We start from the raw sequence: 24,556 nt of genomic DNA, 5'->3' as shown, positions 1-24,556 counted from the left end.
GAATCATAAGATTATAAACAAGCATTATAAATCAACAGCGTAAAATATAATAAAACATATATTTGGAATGTATAACGATTTAAAAATATTTCTTTTACAAAATATAATTTTTAGATTATATTCCTACATAAGGATATATCAGATATAAATTTATATAAAATTTAACAATAATGTAGAGTACTTTCAAGCTATACTTTCATACATTTCTGTACTTATATTACATTTGGAAAATTTCGAATTTAATATTAACAATAAAAAAAATTTTTTTTTTATAAAATATGACTTTTGACTTATGTATGTGTATACAGATATAAAAAGACATATAAAGTTTAAGAATAATATAGAGTACTTTCAAGGTATACTTTCATACGTTTCTGTACTTATATTACATTCGAAAAATTCCAAATTTAGTGTCAGATATAGGCGCGTTCAGACTCGCTGATAAACTCAAACCGAGTACAACTCGCGTGTCCACGGGATCAATCACACCGTCATCCCATAATCTAAAAAATATTAGAATATTCATAACACAAAATTATTTTTTAAATTATTTTTTTGTATATAACAATAATTTACCTAGCACTAGAATAATAAGGATTGCCTTCCTTCTCGAACCGTTTTATAATCGGATTCTTGAGATTTTCTTCTTCTTCTTGAGTCCACTGCAAAATTGAAATATACATTCACATCTGAATGTCGAAGAAACAAAAGTTAACAAAAGTCACACCTGTTTGCCCGCTCTTGCACGTTGATCCTTTGTGATTTGCGCTAATACGCTCGCTGCTTGTTCTCCTCCCATTACAGATATTCTAGCATTTGGCCAACAGTAAAGAAAACGTGGAGAATAAGATCGACCACACATTCCTATTTAAATTGTATTACTTAAAATTCTTTTTCTTTATCTTAAAAAAAAATATTAAAATAGCTAAAGAAAAAATACCGTAGTTTCCAGCTCCATAAGATCCTCCAATAATCACTGTAATTTTTGGTACTTTTGCGCATGCTACTGCTGTTACCATTTTGGCACCATTTTTGGCGATACCTCCCAATTCTGCGTCTCTACCCACCATAAAACCTATATATTTTATAAACTTGTACATTTATATTTTGCTCTCTTAATGAGCGAATTTTAAAAAAGTTAACACATAAATGGCGTTCAAGTATACTATACCTACCGGTAATATTTTGCAGAAAAATAAGAGGGATTTTTCTTTGAGCGCAAAGTTGCACAAAATGAGTTCCCTTCAGAGCACTTTCCGAAAATAATACACCATTGTTCGCGATTATGCCAACAGGATAGCCGTAAATCTTGGCGAATCCAGTGACTAATGTTTCGCCGTATTGAGCTTTAAATTCGTGAAATTTCGAACCATCCACGATCCTCGCGATAACTTCTTTTACATCATATGGACGTTTTAAATTTGTTCCGACGATGCCATAGATGTCATCAATGGCATGCACTGGCAGCTCAATGTTTTTACTGATTTTTACATCCATAGGCGGTTGCAAATTTAAATCTTTCACAATTCGACGCGCGAGGTACAAAGCATGCGTATCATCTATCGCGTAATGATCGGTTACGCCAGACTGTCTAAAATTTTAATTACAACTAAGCATTTATGAACGGTCTATATACATAGTTTAAAATAATTACCGACAATGAAGCGCAGCTCCACCTAAATCCTCCGCTGAAACTTCTTCACCAGTTGAAGCCTTTACCAATGGTGGGCCAGCTAAAAATATTGTACCTTGATTGCCAACAATAATATTCTCATCTGCCATAGCAGGAACGTATGCACCACCTATAATGATTATGCAAATGATAAATCACACATAACATAAAAAAATTCATATATTGATGATATCGATACTCTCTAAAAATTTGGAGTGAATCTCACTATGAAGAATGAAATTTTATTCTTAAAGATTAAAAATTGAGCCACTTTTTTTTAATACTGACTCAATTTTAACTTCTTAAGGTGACTCCACTCCAACAAATTCAACAAAATAATGACAAACCTGCTGTGCAACTTCCCAAAATCACTGCAATTTGAGCTATTCCTTTGGCACTCATATTTGCTTGATTATAGAAAGTTCTGCCAAAATGCATTTTATCTGCAAATACATCATCCTGTCTGGGTAAATTTGCTCCTCCACTATCAACCAAATAAATGCAAGGTAACATATTTTCCTCTGCAATTTCTTGAGCTCGTAACTGCTTCTTGACCGTAATAGGATAATATGTACCAGCCTTTACAGTAGGATCATTCGCAATTATTATACATTCAGTGCTAAAATAAGATATTTCAAGTGCTGAGATCCCAAAAGAATCTAAATTAATTTTCTTATCCATGATAACATACCCTTCTATTCTTCCAATACCAGTAATAATTCCACCTGCCGGCACCTCTTCCTCACCATACATCTCATAACCTGCTAATTGTGAAAATTCTAGGAAAGGTGAGTTTTTATCCAAAAGAGTATTTATCCGTTCTCGAGGTAAAAGTTTTCCTTTACTTGTATGTCTGTCTCTGGCTTTCTGTCCACCACCTTCAACTATTTTCTCCACAGTATTCTTCAATTCATCTATAAGATTTTTCATTTGCATGTAATTCTCCTGTAACATTAAAAATAATTATACATATACAATACGTATTTGCAAACATGCAATTCATTCGTATTACAAAATGTATATAATTAAAACACAATCTCAATGTTATTCATAATATCAAATATTGATTTTTATATATAACTTTCATAAATTATGATATTATTGCATTTTTTAAGAGAAGTGGCGCAACTATAGTTATAAAAATAATGAAACAAAAATACACAAGTATACTTCCTAACCTGATACACCGGTGAGCTGGTCTCCGGTGTAGTGCCGATGACAGACGCCTCCTCATGATAAAATCTCACGAAGGGTCGAAAATACCTCAATAAATAACGACTTCTCTGTAACATGTTCATAAATATTTTTTTACCAAGAAGAAAATGACAGTCGACAACAATTGGCACGTTGTAAATTATTGTAACATGCCAATCGGAGATATCAAACTTGAAAACCTCTGACGCACATGGAAGATTTGTGTTAACGTCCTCTTATCGCGATGACTCGGCCACTTGCCACCACTTGCACACACATATGCATATTGCATGTACGATTAGAGCAGATCAGAGAGAAATCTAAGAGAGAACATAAAGGCCTTTTTCCTGTAACCGCAAAATGCCCCTGCATATCACTGCCCTCTGAAGAAGTGGATGCAAACTACACAACAATATCCATTTTTTTTTCGGTGCTTCTGACGAAAATAAATCTCTGAAATCGTTGAAATCTCTATTAATTTGATAAATTTATTTCAGTGATTTCAGCGATTTACTTCCATCAAGCGTACCTGATTTATTTTCATAAGGAGCATATACAATTTGTTATACATATTACTTACATATTACTTGTTATACATATATTTGTTATACACAACTTTACAAATACTTTCTAAAGATGTCAAAATATACGTAAAAATCGTTTAATAATTTCTATATGCTTGTAAAAATGATAAAAATTAATCCAGAACACGAATGACTCAATGTCATTAATGTATGTAATAATGATACCCAAAACTTAAATGTATATGTGAATAAGGTTAAATAAAGTTATTTAAACTATATATTTTAAATAAAAAATATAAAAGAGTTCTTTGATATTTATTATTTTAAATAACCACACTTCTGACTTATTTCTTATTTAGTGTTTTAAATAAGTTTCCCGAGTTTTATTTTATATTTTTTATTTAAAATGAGTCGTATCAGTTTTTTACCGATTTTTATGATTTTACATTTTAATAAGTTTCTGGAATTTATTTTATATTTCTTATTTTAAATAAGAGTCGTAACAGTTACTTTACCGAGCCATGATCGGCATTATAATTAGTTTAAAGAATTTTTGAAATCCAATAATTTGCAGCAATATAGTAGTGTCATAAATTAATGTTTTAGTTGAAAAATTAAATAATGATTAACAAGATATTTAATACTTTTAGTCAAAGCTGTATTAAGCGCAAATTTTGCAATATTAATAATAGAAAATTTGCATATATCTTTATATATAGAATATTATCAACCTTTATTTAAGTATGAATTATTTAAGAGTACATGAAAATTGAGACATATCAAAAATACCTTACACACGCGAATAATTATCAATTACGTTTAAAAGAATCGCGTAAGTAATAGATTAACTTATAAAGTATAAGATTAAACTAGCCAGAAATGCTACAAAGCAAAGCGCGAAATGTACGACGATATTCATTTATCAAAATCGTGTAAAATACGAATAATTGAATAAATCGTGAATAATTTTTTCATACACAATAGTTAAATTACTGGGTATTTAAACGGCGCGTAGCAAACAGCGAGGGTGGGGGAACGTGCCGTGCGGCGTGATGATTGACTACGTCATCACTTCGGCATTCGCTCGGCGACCTCGCAGAGAGATAGACGTAGAACGAATCGCTCCGCGTGTCGCATTAATCCACGAAAATTAAATACATATCTACGAACGCGAATTGATCACTGCTCATAATTTGCAATCCGTGAACATGTCGAGCGACTATCGTTCATCGAAGATCTAAGCTATCATATATTTCGACGCCTATTTCGAGCGTGTGATAGTATAACTATAATTTCTAAGCCTTAGAAATTACAAATTGTCACGTTTAGACCGGTACTTGTTCTCTTTATGGTCATGAGTGATAACATATCGATGGTTTTACATATCACTCTTTATTTTTGGATCGAAAGCGTACAAATTTACATTTATTGAATTATCGGATTATGATTTAAAAGCAACAAAAGACTAAAACACGTTAATCTTTTGTTAACAATATCGTACATTGCGCGAGTTTCGTGTAAAGAAAAGTTATTACAAATTAATCGCTTATTGTAACACAATTTGAAATATCTAAGATATACGATGAGTTGGGTGCGTAACGAATACAAGAAATACAGCAAAGATTGTGCAATAAAGTCTATTCATCGAAGAATCGTAAAAATGTAACGACTAAATTATTTTACTGATTTTGTAATACGCGTTAATATTTCGACAGTTAAATAGTCGGCGCGCAACCTTGGGATTGTTTTGGCGCGGAAGGGCGGACGGATGACGCGTAACGCGTCATGTTTGTGCGAAGTTACCACGCATTCCATTATCGAAGCTCGTACAGGCAGGTAGCCACGTCGCGTGCTGCTCTTCTTTACATTTCTTTTTGAAACATAATAATTTCGCGATAATTGCTAAATAATATGGAACAATATATTTTACCGAATACTAAAAGTATATGATTACTAGCTCGTACGATTAATTATTCATAAAAGAATCAAGATGACAATCATATATCACGGAACAAACATTTCGTATGGTTCATTCATTTGGAATCAAAACTCGATAGAAAAATAGAATTTATTATTATTTCGCGATAATTACGGACGACCATTATTTTTGTTAAATGGAACATTTTTGTCTCGCTTGAATAACTCTCGATTATTCTTCGAATGGTATCATACGAGTCATAAAAAGTTACGTTAATACTCTCATGCACATAACGCAATTTATACGATTCCTTTCACAATTAATATAATTTGCGTAATTAATAATTTAATTAATTTTTCGTTTTCCTGCATTTTTCGTGATATGATAAAAAATTGAATGTAACTTTGAAACTGTTTGTCGGTTAATAAAAGAAATATTTCTCTTTTTTATTAATCTCTAGCCCATTCCATTGACTTTAATTATAACTTAGAAATCGTAATAAGAGATTTACCTCTTTTAGCCACTCTGAATTTATTTCGCAATAATGACGAATTGTGCTTGATATTCATTTCTAAAATTCAACTGATAATTGCACAGTAATATAAATAATAGCTATATATTATATTTTTCAGACGATATCTTCCCTCTCACGGGTACACCTTGACGTGGTGAGAGGGCTCAGTACCCAGAGGATATTTACACGAAAAGAACGGTTTTTCTCAAGTTTCTAAAAATTTTCGGATATATCTAGATAAATTTTTAGATATTGAGTGAAATCATTCTCTTCGTGTAAAAATCCAACGGGGAAGCTAACGTACCCTCGTCCGCCGATTTAATTGAAAGTGAACGAACCGCAGCCGGTTCGTCGCGTCGCGCGTTTTCTTCGGGAGTGCCGTTCAAGTTATCGGACTAATAGACTTTTGACAAAACCCATTCGAATAGTATTCTAGTTCGACGATGGAATAATATCTTCGATGTTTCGACAGGAAAACGGAACTCTCTTTGACAAATGGTTCGGCCCTTAGCGGTAAGAAACAATCGATTGGCTCGGATTCGTCTCTGGGCCTGTATTCTGTAACTTGGATTATGCAGTTGTTATGAGCATGTAACGATTGCATAACGAGTTACAGAATTCCACCCTGGTAGGTCGCCCAAAAAGGAGTTGTATAACTCTGGACAGGGCGCTTATTTCTCTGCATTTATCTATCAGCATCTGAATGATTCTCGCGTTTAATATGACTTTGTCAGAGCCTAGCTCTAGTAGTCTTTTAAAAGACTAGCTCGTGACAAGGGGTTGGAATCCATTTCTTGCATTGTCTAGATTGTTAGACAATCGGCAATGGTACGAACTTTTCTCTTATTAGAGGCGCTTGTCACGTCTACCAGTCTCTTGGAATCGCTCGTGGTACAGCACCACTTGTGTCCCATTAGAACTAGTAGTTAGGGCGTATGATTGAGTTAATGTTAAATGTGATGTAGTGCGTAAACCAGAGGTGACGGATTCGATACGATCGATTTCGCCTTCTTTCGTGTGGGGCTTAACTCTTTGACTTTCATCGTGTGTTTCGCAAGTACTCGTCGACGTGAAGTGTTGATTCCACCGATCGAAATAGCAATCCTATTATGGGTTTTGTAAACGTGGAGTGCCGCAGTGTCGCGCGAAAGACTTTTATAAATGAATAGTCCGCGCGCGTTTATAGTATATTATTCGCGAGTGTTTTACGCGAGTATCCTGTGCGAGAGGATGTCAACCCGATTCTGAGAGGAGGAGGAGGTCTGGGAAAGACATCGAGCACCGGCGGAGCAACCTTGGGGTAAATATCATTTTTTGTTTATGTAAAATCAATATTTTTTTTCTACTTATTCTTGAATCGTTTTATTTTACAATGATTTAAAAATGATAATTAGAAAGAAGATTATTTTTTAATTATTTTGAAAAATTCATATATACGAATTTTTAAGATCTGTTTTTAAAAATGTGTAATTATTTTATGGATATTTAACTCAATGATGAATTAAAAAAGTCGATGCTTATAAAAATTATATAATTATGAAAACTATATGATTATTTTCAAGAGAACTTTGTATTTAGCAAATATTTTTTTTAAATATTGATTTTTCGCTCTGTTTTAATTTGGATTTATATTCTTTTTGTTACAGAATCATCGTAGCGACGTTGCAGATATAACTCCGCTGTTGCGCATCGGATTGGTGAGTGATAAATTAATGTTTTTATTGGGGTAACGGATGTGTGGTAATTACATTAAAATACTATGTATATCTATAAATGTATGCATTAATTTAATAAAAATATACGGATAAATATATGTATAACATTCCATACATCCGTTGTCTTAAAATGGATAAGTTAGTACAGATTAGGATAAACTTCATCCTGAATGCGATCTTATTATTGAATATATATTGTGCATATATTGTTAAATTTATGTCACGTTACATCCAGTTTGAGTTATTTCTAATTATTTCTATATGTTGCCACTGCTCTTACACAATATCTTGTTAATTTAACTATAAGAATAGAGTAAAACTATTTATGGTAACTCAGAAGAATTATTCACTTTAGCTCAAATTTTATTAACTGTAAATTCATATGTTAATGTGAACGCTTTGATATGAAGTAACTCAAGCTAGTTCGGTTTGATACTAAGCAATTCAAACTCAGAAATATAATAAAAAATAGAATGAAAATAAAATGTTGTGTAAAAAATAAAATGTTTTAATGGTCGTTTTTTTAACATGTTTTATGCAATATTAATACATTTTGACACACTTGGAAATAAAAATAAAAGAGAATAAAATATTCATTTTTCTAAATACAATATGTGAAATACATAAAATTAAAAAATATAAAATTTATATAAAATAATAATTAGAATACATAAAATTATCTATCTATGAATAACATGGAAAAGCGTTTGTTACAGTGTAACAAATAAATATTATTTTATTTATTTCCCTATCTATCCTATTCCCAAATATTTATTCAGGATTAAGTTTTATACAAGTTAGTGCAGAAAAGCAACATTTATATATATTATATATTATATATGTATGAGTATTGTTTTTTAGAAAAGTTCTTCTATTGTTTCACACTTATTTGTATATACGTTACTGATGAAATAATAACGAAAATGTTAATGTAGCACATATAATTTATTAATTTTGTTTTTCTACAAAAGACATTTTACGTTTATTAATTATTATTATTTATTTCAATACACTTACTTCAGCCTAATCTTTTATAACTTATCCATATGTATTGTAGTAACTGGATTTTATATCAATTAAAGTAGTAACATCCGATGTAAGATCCGATATACATTTTATTAAGAAATATAAGAATTTTATCTTATATTTCTATTATATTAACTATTTTAAAATCACGTTCAGAATTTTGCATGATTTAAAATACTTAATTTTGAAATACTAAATTATTCAAAAAATGATTCTAATAATATACGAAGTATGATAGAGATATATTTATTGATGAGGGAAAATTATCCCTTTCGGATCTTACATCATTCATCTGAATTTCTCATCTCCGCATGTTTTGAGATGAAATTCAGCAACGAATCGTTCGAATCGTTAAAAATACATACATGGGCCTTGAATTTTATCACATGATAATTGATTTAGTAATTTTTAGTAATTTATTTTTAAATTAAATTTTTTTTATTACATTATAAAATTTACATTAAGAAATTTAATCTAGTTTCGTAATATTCGGGACTCTTGAAATATAAACGTTATTGATATAAAAATTTTTTAATTTAAATTTATTTTTAATCGAACATTTATATTTTTGATTTTGAATAAATGCGAATAGAAAATAAACGCGAAATTTGTATATTAATAGAATTTTGTTTATGTTAATATTTAATCAATTTTATTAATATGATGGCCTCTTTGCGACGCGTTCGTGTTTCGCGCATCATACAAAAGCGTAAAGTCTACGCTTATTGCCGGCGATATTAGCCGACAACAGTCGACAACAAAAAGGAGTATTTCTCCTTTATGTCGATTTCTGGCTTGTGAAGTCAGAATATTGGCCAGGAGCAACGAAAGGTGAGTTCAATCTGGCCAGAAGAAAGAAGAGAATCTCTACGAGCTCAATGAGCAAAATGTCTAAAATCGACGCATAAGACAACTTTAAGATGTCTTTTAGAATTTTTTATGAAATATCTTAAAGATGCTTCTTAAAGAACCCGAGAAAAAAATGTTCTATGTATAATTATATAAAATTATATAAGAATATATATAATTTTATATAATTGTATATAATTATATATATTTATATATAATTTATATAATTTTACATATAAAATTATATAGAATTATACATAATTATATATAAAATTATACATAATTTTATATAATTATATATAAAATATTTTTTTCCGGGAATTCTTAAAGATATCTTAAAATTATCTTAAATGCGTCGATTTTAGATATTCTTCAGTGAAAGGTAGGTTGGTGTGTAACACCAATCTAAGGTTTGTAAAAGGTAAACTGAATATTCGGGAGGGTAATTTGCTCGCAAAAATTGCGAGTTCTTATATTTTTTGAGAGTTATTTAAAATATAAAAAAAAAATCAAACAGCAGGGCTAATGAGAGACAGCACGAATAATCAAGCGCAAATTTGGTAGATTAAAAAATCTATAAAACTTGCGCTTAATTATCTGCGCTAACTCTCATTAGCTCTGTTATTTGTTAATTTTTTATGTTTTAAAGACTGAAAGAGCCTGTTTTAATTATATTATTGCTTATTGCTTATTTATTATTAGTATGATCGCGATTAAGTTATCCTACTGAGCTTATTAGTACGCAATAGGATATGGTTAGACATTGGCTGCGTTCAGCAGAGAAAACAGCTTTGCAAGTGTAAAATTTTTCTATGTGATTGGTTTGTATATATAAATCCATAAGGAACCAAAAGCAAACACCAATCGTATTGAAGAATTTTACAACAGTCGAAAAGCTTTCTTTGAACGTAGCTATGAACATATTATATTTGTTATTGCACATTTATGAAGTAATGTAGGTAGGAATACACGGAAGAGATAGCTATCCGCGAATAGACGAATAAATGAAAATACAAATAGGTAGGATAAGTATGGATAGGTAGGAACAATAAATGTGGATAGGCAAGGATGAACACAATCATTTTAAATTAAAAAATTAAATTCTTACATATAAAATAATTTAAATTAAATTACTACAAATGAATTAAATAAAATGAATTAAATAAATTTCGCGGTCGGGTAATTAAATTTTATTTTAAAAATAAAAAAATAAGTATAATAAAACTAAAAGATATTACATAATAAATTTAATTAATAAACTGTGATATGTAGACAAGAATACATAAACATCATATGTATATATTTGATAATTAGAAAGGAGAGATTAAAAATTAAATAAAATTTGAAATTAATTTTAAATTTTATTTAGTTATCAGCATCTCGTTCTAACTATATTAAATATAAAAATAAACAAAATTATGTATAATTTTAAATTTTATTGAATTTTCAGCTCCTCGGAAATTAAACTTAATATCTTATAAAATTCTATACATATACGAAGTATGTAACGCGTTGATATTATAATTAATTTTGTTGTAAATAAATGTATGTATAATAGTATTAAGTATATAATATAAAATGTAAACTATGTCCAGATAAATGCCATCATGTACTTTACTTTAGTAATTTGCGCAATAATTACTAAAACTATACATTTATTGGAATGTTTATATATCCGTATTGAATATATCTATTTAATATAGATAGTATTTATCTTGTTCGTAGTAAATCAAATTTATTGTTGTTTTATTGATGTAAATTACACGAAATCGACGAAACATATGATAACAAAAATTGTTTATTAATTTAATGAGTTCGATAGACATTTAATTTTAAAATTTGGATTTTATTTTGAATATCAAAAAGTCATTAATAATTTTGAGTGGCTTCTAATTTTATGTTTAGAATAATCGTCAATTTTTTATCTATTTAGTGTACAAGTTTTAATTTATTAAATAAGTTAGTAAAGATTGGAGCTTTGACTGAGGCAATGGTTAAATATTATCTTCTTGCTTGCTTTTTGACATTTATATTTTTAACATTACAAAGTTACAAGTATATCTCAATGATTAATTTATTATGTGTGAAAGCCTCATCGCTGTCCCTCGAATCAGATGAATATTAGTGAATGCATGATTTGTATCGAGGAAAAGTCGAAATTGTTTTTATCATGGAGAATTATTCTTCGTCGTTTTCCGTAAAGTTCATTCGCAAAGTCTAGTTTAGTGTTCTGTTGGATATTCTTGTACACAGGATCGGAATTAATTCCGGATTTTCTCGTCTGCAATTATTGGAAGTAATAATTTTATCAATTATTGCTATATATTTTAAAATCAAGCTAAAAAATTAATTCAGTGATGTAATTAGCATACAATTATCGTTTTCTTTGTTTTATTAAATATTCTCTCACTACTAATAATGTTAGTAACAGTACTATCTTAATAACAATAAAAATTATTTTAATTTTATATTATATGATTATATGATTAATATGGATATACATATAATGATTATTTGTTTAAATCCAAATTATTAAGTAAATAAATTTAAGTTTTATACAAATAATTTGCTTATATTTCGATGATTGTTCAAAAATATGGTTACGAATGTATATTTAATTTTCTAACTGTTATTTTTAAATCATTTTTAGGTATTGGACATTCCGCCATTCCAGAATATTGTTAATTATTAATTTATGTGTATTTTTTTATGATAAAATACATGCAAATAATGAGATTATATTTAACAAATTTTGTTTTTTGTTGATTTAGATAATTTTTACTAAAATACTATGTTCTTTTAATGGTATTGTTAAAACATGATTATATGAATTTAATAAAAAATGTGTGAGTGCAAAAAATTCGAGATAAGTCGAATGGGTATCCTCATATTAGCGGGATATTAATAATTAAAATTTTGAGAAAATACAGAAAAATAAGAATCGTTAAATTTCATATAATAAATTTTTAGTATGAAAATATAATTCTTTAAAATCCTGTTATTATCAGGTTCGATTTATTTCGAACAGTTGGTACCCGAGAAACTTTTGTACCCATACATATAAAAAATTACAATAACGCATGTATTTTATTATTATTAAATATATTCCTTCGTAACCACTATTCCATAAGGAAATTATTCTATCCATTTATTTTTAATAAGTGATGATTTTTAATGTGGCAGAACATTTTCTCGTGAATTTTAATATTATATTAAAGATGCGATAAAAATTGTAATTGTAATTATAATTGACATGCTACCAAAATTATTACTATCGTAAGTGGTCTGGAAGATTCAGGATACTCTCCTGTAATAAGATCGCTGATTTTAACGGCTTAACTTTTCTTTGCGAATGGATCTTGTGAATTTGATAGAATCGAAATACATCAAGTTTGCTCTCCTATAAGATATTGTTCGTCTTTGTATCGGATACTAATCAGCGTAAAATTAGACAAAGGGACTTTGATGTGATCAAATTATTGGGACAGTTATTGTATTTTGAATGCGATAAAAATGCTAGTCATAAATATATTAATGACTTAATTTTTATCGCGGTATTAATGAGTTTTATAATCGCAAATTAATAATTAATAGTAAATGCGATTTAATTCTTGTTAATATTTCATTCCGCGTTTATCAATATTTTATTAAACATTGGTATTTAGAAAAATTTGTGTTATCATATGTATTTTCGCCGTTTTCGTATATCCCGTATTACTAAATGTTGTTGATTATATGCTTCTATAATATAATTTTTATTATATTTCAAACAGCATTTATAATTGTACATTATATTGTAAACAATTATTATTATATTATTAAATGTATAAAGAATTACAATAAAAGATAATATTAAAAAAGTTATGCAATATTAATTAATATGTCTAATTATTTTATTGTATTTCACTAATCATAATGCAATATGATTAGTGAAATACAATAAAATAATTAGACATAAAAATAAAAAATAAATTTAAAATATACTTACCTGCAAAAATGAACTACTGAATTTATTAGTAGCTCGTTTTTTTAAGAGTGAGTATACTTACAAAGAAAAGAGGACCGCCGATAAAATCGGCGGGGGTGGTGGAGGGCCTCTTATACAAGTTGATTCGTTTTTATTTATTTAAATTTTCTTTATACAACTTTAAATTAAATGTAGTTTGCAATTAGAATAATTCCAACTTTATTCAAATTGCAAATTGTAATATGATAAAATAGCGCATTAATTGATCCGCCATGTTTCAGGAATTTCCGTGCTATATTTGAAAACTTATATTTATTTTTTTTTTAATTTCAACAATATAATTAAAATTAAATATTTTAAAGGTATTAAATCAAATAAATTTCTTACATATCAGCTTTCAATCGTGAAAGCTCTACTTTGTTGTACTTAACGATACAAAGCAGAGTTCTTATATGGATATCGCTCGACGCTCATTTCTCGCATCCAGTGTGCAATATATACATTAAGGTCAGTATTTATTTCGGTATTCAATCGATTCTTATTTTAAGACCATCTTAAATAATATCCTAAGATGCTAATACAGCTGTCTGATTGGTTCATGACATCTTAAGATTGTACTTAAGACGCGAGATCTTAAATATAAGATCTGACTATGAATACAGGCAGAGAGAAATCTGAATTTCTATTAATTTGATAGATTTTAATTATTTCAGCGATTTCAGCCATCTATTTTCATCAGGGGCACCGCAAAAAATGGATATTGTCGTGTTACATCCATTTCTAAGAGGACAATTATAGTGTGTGGTAATTTTGTGATTACAGGAAAATGTCTTCACGTCATCTCTCAAGTTTCTGTCTGGTACGATTAATATGTGTGCACGTGACATAGTGCATTTGATTTATTTTGGCATTATTTGATACACAAATGGCCTGTTCTTTTAATTAAACTTCTTGCACTCTTTTATATTAAGCTTTTCTCTTTTCCTTTTCAGTATGGAAAGAAAGAGAAGAAAGATGTGCAAATGTTCAACTAAAACAGACTTATAATCAAACCAACGCACCCTGGCCTCATCAACTCCGATTAATAACTAAACTATATTATAATTTTATGTTTTATAGATTTTAGTTTTGATTTAATTTACTCTTTATCGTTTTTTAATTTTTAGAATTAGAAAAAGATAAAAGATAAATTAATTCACCGAGGAGATACTTTAGATATTAAAGACCGTCAATTCTGAGCAAATTTTCGGCGGTATAAAAAGAGCCCCAAGGGTCTAGAGGTAATTGAAAAACGCTGACTTTACCGACAATTGATATAAATTTGTTATTAACATAAATATTATAACTCACTACATTATTAAATTCATGATTTTGTATTATATAAATGTTCCACAAATAAATATGCATACTTGTAAAATTATAATATCCTATTTATTGCAGAAAAATTACAATTTTTTCTCTGCAGTTATCATCTCTGTTGATAATCAAAATTTGACCATCTACATTGATAAAAACAAGTAGAAACAATTTTAGATAAAGCAGCGTTAGATGGCAGCAGCTACAAAAGGCACTATTTGACGCTACTAATGCACAGCTGATATACGCACTATATGTGATTATATTGTACAATACATAGTAATTGTAATATTCGTATCTATGTGTTGTTTAACCGAAAATTGTAGGCGTAAAACGCAGATTAGATATTTGTCTGTCGGTCAGAGAAATATGTTTTAAATCTCATTTCAATTAATCAGTCTCATTCTCTCTGTCATTATTGGTATATTGGTTACCGTTGCGCAGCAAAGATGCCTAATCTAACCAATTTATCCCATTTTCCTTTAAAGGTAATGTATGAAGTGTTAACTACGTTCTTTCTTATTCAATGTATGCGTTTTCAATGTTGTCATTGATTCACGACGTAATGTTGTATTTTTAATTGACATTTATGTGTATATTTGAATTCATAACTTATTTTTATTCTTCGATTAGCAATTCAATTTATAAATATATAAATATTGCATGATCAATGAAAACAATACGATATCGTTTCATTATATTTTTCAGATTATATTTGCCATTCACTTGCTACTTGTATCATGGTAAGGACAGCTTGGTGGATTCTCTGCTGAAGTGGAAAAATTTTATGTATCTGTAAGAACTTGTATTTTTAATATGTATAAAATGTGAAATATGTTACAGGGGTATACAAGGACATTGGTGTCCCAAATCTGTACTGGTTTATAACTTGCTATTCTTTGTTTGTATATTTTGGGCTGTTCATAATGTTGAATCTGATGAACCACTGCAATTTGTAAGTTATTAAAAGTAGAAAGAGAGAACTTATTTGTGTTTATTTGAAATTGGCTGTAATTATGTATATATTTTACAGGCATTTTTCATAAATGTATTTTCTATACTTCTTGATGTTATCGCATTAGCGCTCTATTATCCAAGTATGTTCACAGGTAAATATATTGAATATATGTATATACGTATGTATGTTGCAGTTAATAAAGAAAGAAGGAAAATGAGACATTACAAATTGTTTATTGATCAAAAGGTTTTATTAACTCTGAGTTCATTAATTTGTAGATGGATCTGAAAAATTTAGTGCAGCTGTTATGGTCATAAATTTAATCGTTCGTCCTATCTCGAGTATATATCTATTGAGAATAGGCCAAGAAAGAAATGGCAACTTAGCCACAGTATTCGCACCAAGTCCTGCCATGGGTCAGTAAATCACTGGCTACACATCTACGCTTTTGTAGTGCGTCAGTGCTTCGTCAAGATTTGATTTTAAGTATGTGCACGTATGCTTTATTGCAAACTGCAATTATTTTGTGCATTATTAATAACTTACGATTTTTAGTTACTTAGGTATCTATGTATCCAGTTATGGCACTTCTGTTAAGACTGCTTTTTGCTTGAATTTATGTTGCATAAAAGTATAATGTGCTGCAACACTTTTTAATGATTGTAAATAAAATTAGACTACGTCACATACATATTAATTACGTTACTTTGTTTAAATTCTTTAGGTTACGGCAGGCAAGAGTACGAAGAAATTTCTCATCCCGTCCCACAAAACTCCGATTTCGAGGGAGTTTAAGATTGAATAGAGTTTGTTTGAAAAATTTTTTTTTATCTTATTTTAATCCTGCTGGTCTGTTAAAATTTATTATACGATCATATGGATCAATATGATTTAAAAGTTCTAAAAAATAGAAAACATTTACAAAAAAAAAGATCTTAGCATTAGAGATGAAATCATTAAATATTAGAGAAAAAAGTTTTTAAATAGAATATTAACAAGAAATTAAATTACATTATGAGTCAAATTTAAATAGACCACCAGAGTTAAATCTTATATAATATATACATGTTTGTGACATAATATATTTTAGATTATAATTTTGTAAGATTATTTATTAATGCTATATTAGCATTAATGAATGCTGTGTTTAAATATATAAATTGCTTTACATAACGTTTTGTTAAAAGCTTTAAAAATTAAAGATTATATATTTTTATTTATAACTGTTAATTTTCTATTTTCTAGTTGAATTTTGTGCAATATGTTAAGTTATATATATATATATATATATATATATATATATATATATACAGTCTAGTAAAATATAAAAATATAATTTATATAATTATATTTAAATATATGATATATTTCTATATTTTATCTATTCAAATACAATAATAATATAGCAATGTTACAAAGGCATAAGTTACTTTAGCTAATCATATTTGTTAATTATTTTTATAGTTTAGAATTAATCGAATATAACATTTTAAATCTCATATATATATATATATATATATATATATATATATATATATTTCAACGCAGGTCGCCGCTGCATGTACCTAATATTTTTAATACATTCAAAATTTATTCTGTATAACTATTTCTACTTGACTTGTGAATAAAAAATTTTAATCTCATCGTCATCGAGAGAAAATTGCCCCGAAAGTTTGCGATCCAGTAAATCCTTCCATATCTCGATAATTTAATTTCTTGAAATTTCTTTTTATTTGTTATTTCTAAAAATAAGATTAGAATTATTTACAATTATTCCCTAGATTTGTATTATATTTCCTAGGAAAAATCGAATGACTAAATTTATTTCGATTTGTTCTATGATGTTTAGATGCTCAGTTTCGCTGCATTTCGAAGATATGGCGCGCGAACTTGGCAGCGCCCAGCCAGGGACGCTTGATGGCGCCAGCGGCGCGGGTATAAGAGCCGCGTCCGTGAAGCGGCACACTTCAGTAGTGTGGGTGATCGTAGCGGGAGGAGTGTGGCTCCGCGCGCGGCCGCACCGCGAAACCGTGCCCACTCGCCTCGATCACGGAACGTCCACTCGTTTTCACGTCTCGTGCGAAAACATGGCGGCCAGCGACGACGAGCCGATGCATCTCTACGAGGTTTTTCAGAACTGTTTCAACAAGATCGCCAACAAGTCTGGTGAGTGTGTTTCGTCGGTAGTGTCCGTGTCTCTTCTCGCGCACGGGGGATACCTTGCGCCGTATGTGGCCCGTGTAGAGGATAAAACGACGGACGTCTCTCTCTCTTTCTCCCTCTGTCTCTTTCTCCGGTGTGTCTTTACCCGGTGCGTCGTGCGTATTTTAAAATCCCATCGGCGTCTCGGCCGGCGGTCGATCGAGCCCGCGATCGCGCCGAGGATCGGCGCGTCGGCCGATCGTGTCGTTGACGGCCGCCAGGGCCTTACCTCGCTCTGTGTTTTGGTTCGCTTGTCAGTGCCCTGGACAGTGCTGCCCCGTCGACGACAACTAGCGACGAGAGCAACGGCTCTCTGCCTCGTGTTCCCCGCGTCCTGGTTACTCTCTTACGACTATCCCTCCACGATTATCCCTCCGTCGTCCTGGGTTCGTCTTCGCCCTCGCGTGCAGCGCGGCGTCGCGCCGGGATGCGAATAACATAACCTAGAACGCGTTAAAGAGACGTCCGTCGCCATTCGCTGTCATGTGCAACAGTGTGAGCGATGAAGCGATATGTGCGTGTGTATGTGTATACGTGTGCGTGTGTGTATGTGTGAATGTGTAGAGCATGCTCGTATGAATGCGAGGGTAAGCGCCGATAGGGAGGCTTCCGGGAAAGAGATGATCCCCGTCGCGATGCTCCGTTCCGCTCCCAGTCGATCTCTCGAATTATCGCGGTTTTGTACCCACGTGCCAGGACGTCGCCGCGATCGTACGAATCGTTAGTGGTTAATCGCTCGGATGTAATGCGAGAGTCCATAAATCGAATCCTTTTTCCTTCTTTCTCATGCCTCTTCTCTTTTCTTTTATCTTCTCTCTCTCTCTCTCTTTCTCTCTCTTCTTCTCGCTTCCTCAGCAGTCAGCCTCCGCGAACGCCGTTTTTCTTTTATTTCTCGCTTCATACACCTGCCAGAGAAGCAGCCACGAAGCGATGCGCCGTTGCGTGCCGCGGAATCGTGCGTTACCTCTCGAAAGCGGTTCTCATCCTTTGTGGATCTTTTGATTGTCACGACCATGTGTCGATTTCTAGCCCCCTCCCCCCCTAGTTTCTAAATGTCTAACATTTGGCAGGTTGTTTGATAATTTTTACTTGTTATTTCAATTAAATGAATATTTGACAAAAAAATTCTAATTCCTATATCTTCACTAATGTAGTTTAATTTTAATTTCAGTTTAACTAATTGATCTTTTTCTATTTCTAATGCGCATTTCTATCAATATAGAGATTAATTTTAATCTCGATTTAACTTACTTTTTATCGTTTTCTAAGAATTAGAAAAAGATAAAGAGATAAATTAACAGAGATTAATCTACATTGTTGAATCAAAGTTAAAGTTAATCTATTAATAAATTCGTAGAAACGGGCATAAAAGACGTAAATAATTTTAGATTATTAAATTTATTTATTATAGAAATAAAAGTACAAAACTACAGAAAATATTGATCTTTTATCATTACGATATATTAATTCTTCGCAGCTAAAATCTTTAAAGGCATTATCGATATTTTGATTGTGAATTTTGGTAGATAAATTTAAATCTGTAAAAAATAAGTAAAATACAATTCAATGGTAAAAACTCGTTGTTAATGCTTCGACTGGTGTACCAGAATTTTTTCAGATTTTTATATCATTCGTAACAATAAAAAATTTGCTATTTCCCTGTTACTGGCGGAAGAGTTAAAATTCATGTTGCCGGCGGAGGATTAAATATTGTAATTAAAATCATTGAAAAATGTAATATTGGCACCTTGCTTGTTTGTATTAAGCCTGCAGCTGTAAACTTTTTGCTGTGTTTTTCAAACGATTATATGTATAATATACTGAGAGAAAAATGTAACTACAATTACATGTATTTGTAACTATAATTATATGTTACATAATTATGATTTTTACTGCTACAATGTCAGCTTTAATAAGTATATATATCATTAATAGAACTATATACATATCTATAATTATTATTATAGTAGTAATCATAATTATAGTAACAAATAATTATACTTCCAAATACCAAAAATTTTATTCGGTGTACTTATAAGAGTTAATATTATTCTACCTGTTTCTAGTTAATCGATGTTGAATTATGCTCATGGTATTACAATGCTTTTTGAAACCGCGAGATTCCCACGTTAATTATCGTTTCTGAATGTGCACAAAGCAATTATGAAATTGCAATCCAGAGAAGGACGCGGATGCGTTGCGCGGCAATTCACGGCATAGTTGGTTAACTAAATCTCAAATGTTTGTTTGGTTTGAGACGCTGTTTGAAAGACGACGGGTGCTGTAGGCTCTCTTGTACGCTAAGTTCGGCGCAGCCGAGCGGCTCGGAAAGTCGCAAAAACTACGTTTTGGACGTCTCATCCGAGGCGTTCCCATATATTCCTTTGAAACGCTGCGGGAGCTCTGCGCCAGCTATTCGGTTAAATATAATTTATATCGCGGCATTGCGTATATGCCGTGAAACTTCCTAGAACGACAAACAAGACGACAGAAAAGGGCAATGTCGAGATCGCCCTTTGCACATTAGTTGCAAAACAACGCCTTGCGTAATTTCAGGCGCTCTCACGGAAAGAACAGTTTTGCTGAACTATGTAAAAATTTAGATTTTTACAGATTTCTATATAGATACAGATTTGAAAATAATTATGTTATCCATCAAAATAATTATGTAAGATGCTACAGCTGGTCGCTATAAAAATGTCAAAATTTTTGTAGTATTGTTATATCATGCTTGAGTTTTTTATAATTATTTTGATAGTCCAATAAAGTTATTTCTATATTTAGATCCATATGTATATAAATTTCAGAATCATTTTTTTTGTGTACTGAAAAAAATATTAAATTTTAATAAATATTTATTTGAATATTTCTAGGTATAAATATTTATTAAATACAAACATTTATTTATTTTATATAAAATCTATTAATTTAATTTAACTATCTTTTTATATTTATTGAGTAAATATTTATTTATTATAAGTAAATGTTTACTTCATATTATTCAAAGATATATGTACTAAGATTTAGTAAATTTTTTTTGAATGTACGAAAACACCGAGAAAAATGATTGGCTGGATTAATTAGAATTCTGGTTGAAAAAGGATTAGAAACAGATTTTTTTTTAGTTAAATCTACTAGAATTCTAGTTGAGATAATCGAAATTCTGATTGATATAATCAGAATCTTCTGATTCGTCCATTTTCTCAGATATTTTTCTCAGTGAAATAAATAATTATACCAAGTTTCGTTAGGTATTGTAAACGAATAATGTTTCTCTCAGTGATATTAAATTTGTAGCAAGATATTTGATATCACGTTTATCGAATGTCTTCACGTCGGTAGTATTTTAACAACAGAAGATTAAACATCTCCGTTCTCGACGATCGAAGAACCGTTGCAGCATAATCGATAGAGTTCGTTATTTACACTCGAAATGTTTCCACCGGGTGTCGGATTCGCCGAGTCTCGTTTCTTATAATTTGATAACTATGAGACAGTTGACTGTCGTCAGTTCGTTTCGGCCCGTTAATCTTGACGATTGTCGTTTCGCGTCGAAGAGACAGACCTTCGTCGCGGATCTTTCTGCGCCGCGTTCGTTATTAAGGCTCATATTACTTTGCGTACCATACTTAACGAGCCGTATTACAGCGGTCGCGAGCCTTCAATTTACGGCACGATAGCTCTGTATGCTATTTTGCAAACAGTCCGTATTAAATTTCGGTCTTATCGCAAGCATACAGGATAACAGTAGAAGCATTGACAATAGACTTACATTATTAGTAATATTATTATTAATCGCCGTGCTATAAAATAATTTAATAACACACACGAGAGAAATATAATCGTCTGGATTAAGTCTTATCAGAAAAAGTAAATCACGTAACGTATCATCTTTATGATTTCCTGTAATATCATGTACGGAAAGAATTCGATTTTGCTTCTGTATTTAAAAATTTATCTACAGATTAGGACTTAGGAATAGAAAATAATTTTGTTGAACCATCAAGATTATTATTACGCTCAAGCATAATGAATAATATTGTAAAAAGTTGACATTCTAACAATCAACTTGAATTCCATATAATTAGCATAACAATTTATAGATTCTCGATATTAAAACAAAAAAGTTAAACGAGCAAATGAGAGTAACGCGTAGTTGTCAGTGCGCAAATTAATAGACAATTCACAATATGATTTAATTCTTAAAGTTTCAGTTATTTTAAATCATACATTTCGATTTCTCTTCGGGCCATTCTCAGTGAACAATATTGATATTTAAAATTAGAAAAGTTTTAAAATTTTAAACATTAATATTGTTCACTGAGGATGGAATTTCTCCGGAGAGGAATCGAAATATATGATTTTAAAATAAATGTAATTTTAAGAATTAATCATATTATTTACTAATTCGTGTGACTCATTTTGTTCGTTTAAGTTCTATGTTTTAATTCCCACATAATTATTATTTATTTTCAGATTTGTATCTAGCTAAATTTTTAGAAACTTTAACAAAGCCGTTCTTTCGGTATACAGTTAAGTATCGTTATAGGGTTCAAGTGCAAGGATATCCCAAAATAGCGCGTATTCTACCGAAAATATTTCTGATATCTGTTTTAATTTACTCTAATTTACTCTCCGTAAAGATTCATCCACTGTGGTCTTTGCTTTGGCTTCGCTTTGCGTATAATTAACCGATCGACTGAAATTTTATCAGTCACGCAACATAGTAACGTATATAAACAGAGATAAAAGGCGGTCAGAGAGATAAGCGTTTCATTGTTCGTCCGTGTTTCATGACGTCGGTGAAACGGTCACTTCGAGAATGATTTCACGTTGTGTTTCAAACACAACCGCCGTGGCGACGAGATGCATCCCGGAGAATCCATCGGCGAAGATAAACGTTCGCGCCGGCGCGAGAAAATAATCTGATTTGAAATTACGCGTAATGCGGCGAAAACACTCGCAGTGCCGAAACCTAACGGATCTAAAATTAGTCACGCACGGTGTGACTCACGAGTAAATCTACCTGGGGGCACTAGTTTGTTTCAGGAAGTAGCGAGCTCGATAAAATATAGTTTAACAAACACACATGTGTGATTCACGTATAGCGCAAAACGTTCACGCATCGAATGTTCGAAATGTCGCTCCATTTGCGCTGTCGCTATCGTGTTGCGATTTCCAGTTGCTAAATGTTTTTTGTTATATATCCGTTTAGTGTAGCAGAGTTGCTATAAAACTGGAAATTGGAAAAATCAGGGAATTATCAAAGAAACTGAAAACGATCAGTGAAATTAGGGAAAAATCAAGAAATTTTGCGGCAATTTTCTGAAAAATTAAAATTCTTGGCTTTAAAGAAATTTAATATATTATACATACATCACACCTGCAGTATCAGCAACATTTAGTAATTTGTATCACTGGGTATGTTAAATTGTAACAAAATATTTAACGGTTTTTAAATCAGAACGGAAATACCAAAATTTTTTAAATATTATTGAAAGTCAGGGAAAATTACGAAATTTTGTCAGGAAATCAGGGAGAAGGAATTTATGGAATTTCAGAATGAGGAATTTTTATGACAATTCCATTCAGTCTTTCAAGTAAAGAAATATTAACAGTCATCTTTTAAATTGATTGCATTCAGCAGAAAATTAGTTTTGCAACTGTTGTAGAATTCTTTAATTTTAATTCGATTGGTCTTTTCCTTAATTCCTTACTATATCTAAATGTATAAACCAATCACATTAAAAAATTTCAACAGTTGCAAAGTTGCTTCTTCTTCTAAACACAGCCATTGTTTTCATTTTTATATAGAAACTATGTCACTATATAGTGACGCTGAAACAGTGTTATATTTTAAGGCAAGGGGGAATACAATAAAATAATGAATTATGATAAATCTTATTCAAGGAAAAAAAGCTGTAAGATTTAAAAAATAAATTCCTGCCTTCTAAAGGTTAAGGTAATATTATTTGCTCGTACCCTTCTGGCCAACGTACGACTTGCGCTCAATTTCCTGTATGAAATAAGGTTGCCTTTCGCGAATGGAATATTTCGAGCATCGGATATATCCCAATAACGCCGTTTTCGCGACTCTCCCTCGATCGCGAGATATCCCGTATCGTATCACGAAGGTTGCTACGCTCAACATTCCCCGGCCAGGGTCCACCGAACTCCACGCCGGCGCCATTTTCGAAACTCTCCTTCCTCGGAGCGAGAGTTTAACCGAACGACCATAAACGAGCTCCAGACACAACACTCGTGACTTAGGTCCTTCTCTCTTTTTCTTTCTCCGGCTACCGCCATCTCTCTTCCTTCACTCTCTTCCTCTCTCTCTCTCCGAAGAATTATCGAGGGAGTGTCACCGTGATGCACCTGCCTCTCGCTCCGTCTCTCTCTCTTTCTCCGTTTTTTTCTCGCTCCCGCGTACCGCCGCCTCTTTCTCGGTCTTTCTTTCCCCGTCTCGCGTGCACGCGCCTCACGCGCGCGTCCTCGAACTTATAATGGCTCATGTCGAAAATCCACATACTTAAAATATGGAGGAGGGTGCGTCATCTTCCGCCGCCGTCGGAAAAATGTACCATCGCGACGCCGCACCATCTAACATAAGATTGCCGCAGAATTTTTGCATCGCTCTTCTCGCGTTCAAGTCTGCCTGATT

At 31.2% G+C, this 24,556-nt stretch overlaps 3 protein-coding genes across 6 annotated transcripts in view; 2 read left to right on the top strand and 1 right to left on the bottom strand.

Moving 5' to 3' along the window:
* Nucleotides 1-40: 40 nt before the first annotated feature.
* Nucleotides 41-3,266, bottom strand: Mccc2 (methylcrotonyl-CoA carboxylase subunit 2). 2 transcript variants are annotated; one of them, XM_011052043.2, is made up of 10 exons: nt 3,078-3,266; nt 2,851-2,955; nt 2,364-2,617; nt 2,020-2,291; nt 1,655-1,802; nt 1,176-1,591; nt 941-1,075; nt 728-864; nt 577-662; nt 41-503 (listed from the first exon to the last, which is right to left on the bottom strand). In XM_011052043.2, exons 1-10 carry the CDS (start codon nt 3,156-3,158, stop codon nt 386-388), a joined length of 1,752 nt encoding a protein of 583 aa, XP_011050345.1. In that variant the 5' UTR covers nt 3,159-3,266; the 3' UTR covers nt 41-385. The 2 variants fall into 2 exon arrangements, with proteins under 2 accessions (XP_011050345.1, XP_087266622.1); XM_087410496.1 differs by lacking the exon at nt 3,078-3,266 and having other exon boundaries at nt 2,851-3,071.
* Nucleotides 3,267-14,957: 11,691 nt separating this feature from the next.
* LOC105143645 (type-1 angiotensin II receptor-associated protein) lies at nt 14,958-16,909 on the top strand. Of its 3 annotated transcripts, none has more exons than XR_845771.2 (6): nt 14,958-15,223; nt 15,444-15,478; nt 15,579-15,690; nt 15,769-15,844; nt 15,972-16,179; nt 16,418-16,909. XR_845771.2 is itself a non-coding variant. In XM_011052100.2 (6 exons), exons 1-6 carry the CDS (start codon nt 15,185-15,187, stop codon nt 16,486-16,488), a joined length of 471 nt encoding a protein of 156 aa, XP_011050402.1. In that variant the 5' UTR covers nt 14,958-15,184; the 3' UTR covers nt 16,489-16,909. The 3 variants fall into 3 exon arrangements, 1 of the variants encoding a protein (XP_011050402.1); XR_845772.2 differs by lacking the exon at nt 16,418-16,909 and adding an exon at nt 16,249-16,390; XM_011052100.2 differs by having other exon boundaries at nt 15,972-16,109.
* Nucleotides 16,910-17,106: 197 nt separating this feature from the next.
* Nucleotides 17,107-24,556, top strand: part of LOC147908219 (uncharacterized) — a 59,020-nt gene continuing 51,570 nt past the window's right edge. Inside the window, exon 1 of the mRNA XM_087410511.1 lies at nt 17,107-17,859. Within this exon, the coding sequence (XP_087266637.1) occupies nt 17,505-17,859 (355 nt within the window). The 5' untranslated portion in view covers nt 17,107-17,504. The remainder of the gene's footprint in view (nt 17,860-24,556) is intronic.

Source organism: Acromyrmex echinatior, chromosome 10 (assembly GCF_024713525.1).
Source record: "Acromyrmex echinatior isolate Ae372 chromosome 10, ASM2471352v2, whole genome shotgun sequence".
NCBI classification, from domain to species: domain Eukaryota; kingdom Metazoa; phylum Arthropoda; class Insecta; order Hymenoptera; family Formicidae; genus Acromyrmex; species Acromyrmex echinatior.
The sequence above is the reverse complement of the archived record's forward strand: the minus strand, read 5'-3'. Positions and strand labels throughout refer to the sequence as shown.